Below are 6,000 nucleotides of genomic sequence, written 5' to 3' on the forward strand. Positions count from 1 at the left end.
CAAATTCTCACCTTCTCCTTTCGATTTCCTTTGCTTTCCTTGCACCTGCAACATCTTTTGCTGTTTGAGTAAGAGTCTTTGTTAGTTAAGTGCCAACCATTTACCAAAATGTTTCATTTAATCTGGTATAACTCCCTATTTTGTGATAAGTTGTGATAATCTGAATTCCTGACTTATAGTCTAACGAATCTGGTTCCTTCTAATTTTATATGTATTTCTTACTACGCACCTTACGAGTCTCGTATGATAATTTGCAATTCTGTACTAGTTTATGACAGTCACACCCTGGACAGTATCTTCATTATTTGATGAAACATATTTAGCTTAGTTCTTACTCTTCTCTGGTCCTTGCCAAGTCTAGTTTCTGTTTACTTTATTCTGGATGAATGTTGTGAGGAGAAACATTTAGTTCTTCATGACAGATTCCATAAACACGTCAATTCAGTTGCGAGACAGCAGATTTTGACTCACTGCACGGAATTCAGTGCGGGTTAGTGAGAGCACATGTGAAAAGATGCGAGGCTTGAACGTATGAAATGGGCAATCGGATCTAACATGGTTGGTTCCCTTAATCTTTATCAACACTAAATTAAGGACTCTCTTATTTCTTAGCAGAGTAATTCATAATATAATCTGTTTTTCGCCCTGTTTCCTACAGTATAATATTGCTGCATCTTTCTGATGAGATCTCGCCATGTTTCCAACACCACTGCAAACATAGTTCCTTCAGCATGTGTGTCCTCTCATTCTCACTTCGTCAGACACTTCCTGCTTCCCCAGTGTAAGCCACTGGAACCTTCGATTCCCCACTCACTGCCACCACTGGAAAGAGAGAATGCACTAATGCTGTTTGAACTGGTTGTTCCCCACAGGAGTACGGGACCCCGCACGAGCTGCTGATGTGGCCGGAGGGCTTCCTGACGGCTATGGTGAAGCAGACGGGACCTGCCATGGAGAAGCAGCTGAGGGCCATGGCGGAGGAGGTGCGTCGCAATATAATAAGTCTAGTTCAACACTATTTCTGCCGGTCGGTTACAGTGTCGCTGGGCACACACAGTGTAAAGTCGTTGTACAAAAGCACTTTCTTCTGTGTTTATGAACGGTATAAAGAATTTCAGTTAGTTACTTCATTTCTCAATGTTTTACATGCAGCGAATCTCATAAGGAAATTGTAAATTGGCAAGTGTCATGGCATTTACCAGTTATTGCAGTCTGACACGTAATGAAGGGCCAAATAAAAACAAGGGCCAAAAACGCAAACTACAGCTAATACAGCAAACATTTTAGAGCATCCCCAATACGGATCAGCTCCTGTTGTTATCCCATCTCAAAATTTCTGTTCTGCTGCAGAACTCGCTTGTCAAGACTACTGACAAAAAAAAGTAAAAGACAGGATCTTAGATCCAATTCTCCCTTCCAACAACTTAACCGAAATATGTGTATAAAATTAGGACAGTTAAAGGTCTCTTGTGCTGTGAATCACAATGAAATTCCGTCGGTTGGAACTTAAATAGGGCAACACAGCTGTGGAGACACTATGCAATGGAATCTACTATTGTCGCTGATAGCACACATTGTTGACATACCTACTTTACCACTGACCAAATGGAGAGCGGTCTGACGTAACGGTGTAACTATGTTTTCGAATCAGGAACAACGGAGTTGGATCAAAATTGAATGTGCCAGAGGCTGTACAGCACGACAGTGCTATCCAGGTCTTCAAGAGGCTTGCGGGGAATCGGCATTGCCGTACAGAACAGTGGCACGTTGGGTAAAAGCGTTCAGAGAAGGTCGGCAAACTGTGGCAGACATGCATAGGGCAGGTCGTCGTAGCGTCTCTAAACAAGAAGTGCATGCTGTTGCCGCGTTAGTGGACAGTGATCGACGCCTTACGATTCGTGAGCTCGCGCACGAAACCGGATTAGCGCATACGACTGTGCTTCGCGTCCTGAAAGAACGCCTGGGCATGCGAAAAATTGCATCACGATGTGTTCCGCATGACTTGACAGAAATGCAGAAATGAATGCGTTACGACGCTGCTCAGACGCACTTGGAGCGCTATGAGCGCGTGGACAGGCTTTCTTACGCCGTATCGTAACGCTGGATGAGACATGGGTCACATCGTACGAACCAAAACTGAAACGCCAATCCAACGAATGGCGTCATTATGTCTCGCCGCGAAAGTCGAAAGTGCGTCAGAACCCCAGTATGGTGAAAGTTATGGAGATTCTCGTGTAAGACTGTGATGGTGTTATCATAACGCATTACGTTCCTCCACGGCAGACCGTCAATGCACAGTATTACTGTTCGTTTTTGGAACATCACCTGCGACCAGCTTTGCGAAAGAAGCGGCGACACTTTCTGCGCAACCCACCCATTTTTGCACTACAATACGCGGGCACATACAGCGCAAGCTGTGGTTGCTCTGTTCTGCCGATGGGTCCGGGAAGTACTGTACCATCCACCATACTCCCCGGACTTCGTGGCACTCGCTTCAGAACTGTTCCAGAGATCTGACAGGCAGTAGACCGCTCCATTCGGACCATCAACAGAACGGGCTTTGCTAACGGTATACTACGCCTTCCTCATCGCTGGCAACGGTTCTACACAACGCTGGTGACTACTTTGAAGGACAGTAACAGTTGCAAATATGTAACTCTTTGGTATCGGTTGTGAATAAATGGTTGCCACTATTTAAGTTACAACCCTCATACATGTATTTATTAGGAAAAATTTAACTTTCTTTTAGGCAACATTGAGTCCAGGTGTAAAGAACTTTAATTGTAGTGGCCCCTCCACAAGTTATCAAAATTTAAAACGTGTTGGAATTTGAATGGCATCAGTTGAAACTGAGCACATAATAGTTTGATTGATAGTATTTTGGAACGTACACACTGTCATATTTCTTTATTCTTTTCTTTACTATTCTGGAAGTCAATAATAGAGATAATAATGCATGTTGTTGTTGAAGTGTTCACAATTAGTTGAAGCAAGACAAAAATGAATTAGTTTGTGGTTGCACTTTTATCCAGAACAACTGTTAAAAAGTTGATACAGGCTTTTTTATCAATCAGATGAAACTATGTTCTAGAGGCATGTTAAGTCTCAAATTTATCTATGATAATAAATACATGCCAAAGCAATGAATTAAAATTTGCACCAAGGGGAGAATTCATACCCCGTACTCATGTTCACGAGGTAGATATGCTAACAGCTACATCAGCCTGGCACTGTGGCAAACATAGCTGCAAAGATTACCCTAATATGTCTCCCTCCCCAGTACAAAAACCAAATTAAGACCTCAGTCTATCTTGGTGTTCCCCTTCTCACAAATTCTAAATCATTGCTTAGACTGTATTCTGCCTAGTAAGCAAGAGACCTGCGTCGAATCGCAGTCTTGACACAAATTTTAATTCATTGCTTCAGTCTGCATTCATTATCATAAATTTTTTATAGTTGGACTTATTCATTTATGCATTTAAACAATATGCTATAAACTTTATTGGCTCCTTTTTTTGCTTCAGCTTCATGATACTAAAGTAACTCAGATTTGTGATCCTATGAACTGATTGGAGCAGAAACCATGAGTCATTGATTCTGCAGTCATCACAGTTTTATATTGACATTTCTCTATGAAACAAAACCCCTGATTAACATGAATCCTACATACACTGTGTGCTGACTCCAGAAAACTCCAGAAAAAAGCCATAAAGAGTCTCATGAATAAACAAGAGTCTCATGAATAAACCCAGACTTATATGGTTTCTGCACTCATAAATTCATTTGGAAGATCCATTAAAACAACTACTTTTCATTTATCGGCGGACACTGAAACATATACCCAGCCAATCTACGAGTTGCACTTTGAGAAGCTACTCAACATAGGGTGCGTTCATTAGGCACACTTTGGAAGCTATCCAGCCCGAGAACCTAATTTAAATTAGTTCCATTTGTTAACTATACAATTGCACTTAAGTGTGGCATACACAAACAGTATAAAATAAAAGGATTAGGTTCAGCAGAAATGTAATTAAATACATTATTGTTTTTATTTCCACAACATGTATCTATTTTGGACCACTGCTAGATTTATTTTTAGCCATCCTTTATAGAATTTGTCCTGAAACAATTCACATTTTTGCATCCTACACAAAAATTAAAAGAACAACCTTGACTTGCCCATTATGTTAATAATTACCTCAGGATCACTTTCCCGGGTAGTTGACAAACAGAATATGGGTAGGTGCACTTTTAAGGAAGTGCTGCAGTGCACTTCATTACCAAGAGCTGTGTGTACAGCGTGCGACTTGTTGTGTATGACGTGGCAGCATAGCTGATCTGGGCTGGGTGTCGGACTATAATAAGTTTCAATAATAGCCATTCTGCACTCACAACCACGATCTTGAAGAAACTGTGAGGAGATGTTAGGGAACCTCACATGAGGCATAGCAGTAAGTATATATCCAAGCCACCTCTCGACCCTAGCGATCTGCAAAATTCATCGTAGGCATTTGGTTGCATTTGACTGAAAATTTCAGATTCGTTGCCTCTTCAATTGAATTATATGTTACATGACACTTTTTCCCCCACACTAAAACAAAAACACACAACTGTTAAAAAATTTCCCTCACTGAAGCACTCCTGCCAAATGCTTGTTTTAGATAGTATTTGCAAAGTCCATTTCATTTTGAGTTGTAAATCTTCTCAGGCTTCCTCCAATTGCTCCTCCATTGTGTATTATTGCCCTAGTGGTCTATTAAAGTAAACAGGACCTACCTCACACACAATGTTTGTGGAGCAGGTTTTAGCCTGCTGTGGCTAATTGTCTTCGTCCTGTATTCATATGCAGTAGGTTTCCTTTAGTGTACAGACATGGCTAAATACATCATCCAAGGACATGTATAATAGTGAGTCCTTGTATTTTCTAATTGTAGTAGTACATTATCAAGCAAAAGCTGGTCCTACAAAAAATTTCGTAAGTATCACGTGACTTCTGACACATTCGTCCACACTATATGTACCAAAAATAGCTGCATTCAAGACTAATCTCGAGCGTTTGTGTTGCTCTGTTTGTCTGTTAATTTGAAGGTTGTCATAAATGAAAGGAGGGCTTTTGACATTTTGCAAGTGACTGCTGCATTTCAAGTTTTTGCCCTTCTGCTTCAGGCCTTCCGCAAAACAGAGTCGCCAGAGGAGGACTCAGATACAGAGGAGCAAGAGGAAGTTGTGGAAGAGAAGAAGTAGAAGAAATGCATATAGGAATGGGGAACTGTGAGAGCATCACACAAATCTGGAGGAGAATGTGACTGAGAGCAGTCCTGTGCACTGTATTAAAGTATTTTTGTTAATTTAATGTAGCTGTATGTCGTCTGTCACAAAATATAATAATTATATTTGTAATAAACAAAGTCTTCATTATTTACATACCATTATATCTTTAAGAAATCCATCATTACCTGCAGCCCGAAAGGTTTAGCTTTCTCCATAATAGGGAAGTAGATGAGTTCAGGTTTCCTGACTTTTAAAAAGATTTTATCTCATTATGACTAAAAAAAATTGCTCGCTTGAGATATGAAACTGTTTAACAACTTTTCAAGAGGCACAATGAAATACATTATCATCGCTGAGGACCCTTCTACAGACTCAGAGCTAACTTCTGATCTGCTCAGGAAATGTGGTGCACCCTCTGTTGTTTCAACTTGCAGCTCTATAGTGTGTTCATTAGTGACCAAAAGTTGTAAAATATGTTCTATGTGACTAATAACAAACACTGGGGAAACAATTTCAATTAAGCAAATGAACAAACTAGCTTCAGAATTGGATACAGTTCCATGGGAAATTTGTAAGTGGTGAGTTAAAATATTAAATGAAGCAATCTGAACGAATTTTCACTGAGTCTCAGACTACATAATTTGAGAAATTTTTTGAGCTGCAAAAATATGTGTACTGAGCCCCATCAATAAGTAAAGGCAATGATTCAAAGCATCAGTACACTGGAGA

The 6,000-nt window shown here is 40.3% G+C and overlaps 1 protein-coding gene across 1 annotated transcript in view; it reads left to right on the forward strand.

Moving 5' to 3' along the window:
• Nucleotides 1–5,399, forward strand: part of LOC126162751 (ATP-binding cassette sub-family C member 4-like) — a 386,365-nt gene extending 380,966 nt beyond the window's left edge. The window contains exons 24-25 of the mRNA XM_049919433.1: nucleotides 873–983; nucleotides 5,167–5,399. Of these exons, the coding sequence (XP_049775390.1) occupies nucleotides 873–983; nucleotides 5,167–5,244 (189 nt within the window). The 3' untranslated portion in view covers nucleotides 5,245–5,399. The remainder of the gene's footprint in view (nucleotides 1–872; nucleotides 984–5,166) is intronic.
• The last annotated feature ends 601 nt before the right edge of the window (nucleotides 5,400–6,000 follow it).

This window comes from Schistocerca cancellata, chromosome 2, assembly GCF_023864275.1.
Source record: "Schistocerca cancellata isolate TAMUIC-IGC-003103 chromosome 2, iqSchCanc2.1, whole genome shotgun sequence".
Lineage (NCBI taxonomy): Eukaryota > Metazoa > Arthropoda > Insecta > Orthoptera > Acrididae > Schistocerca > Schistocerca cancellata.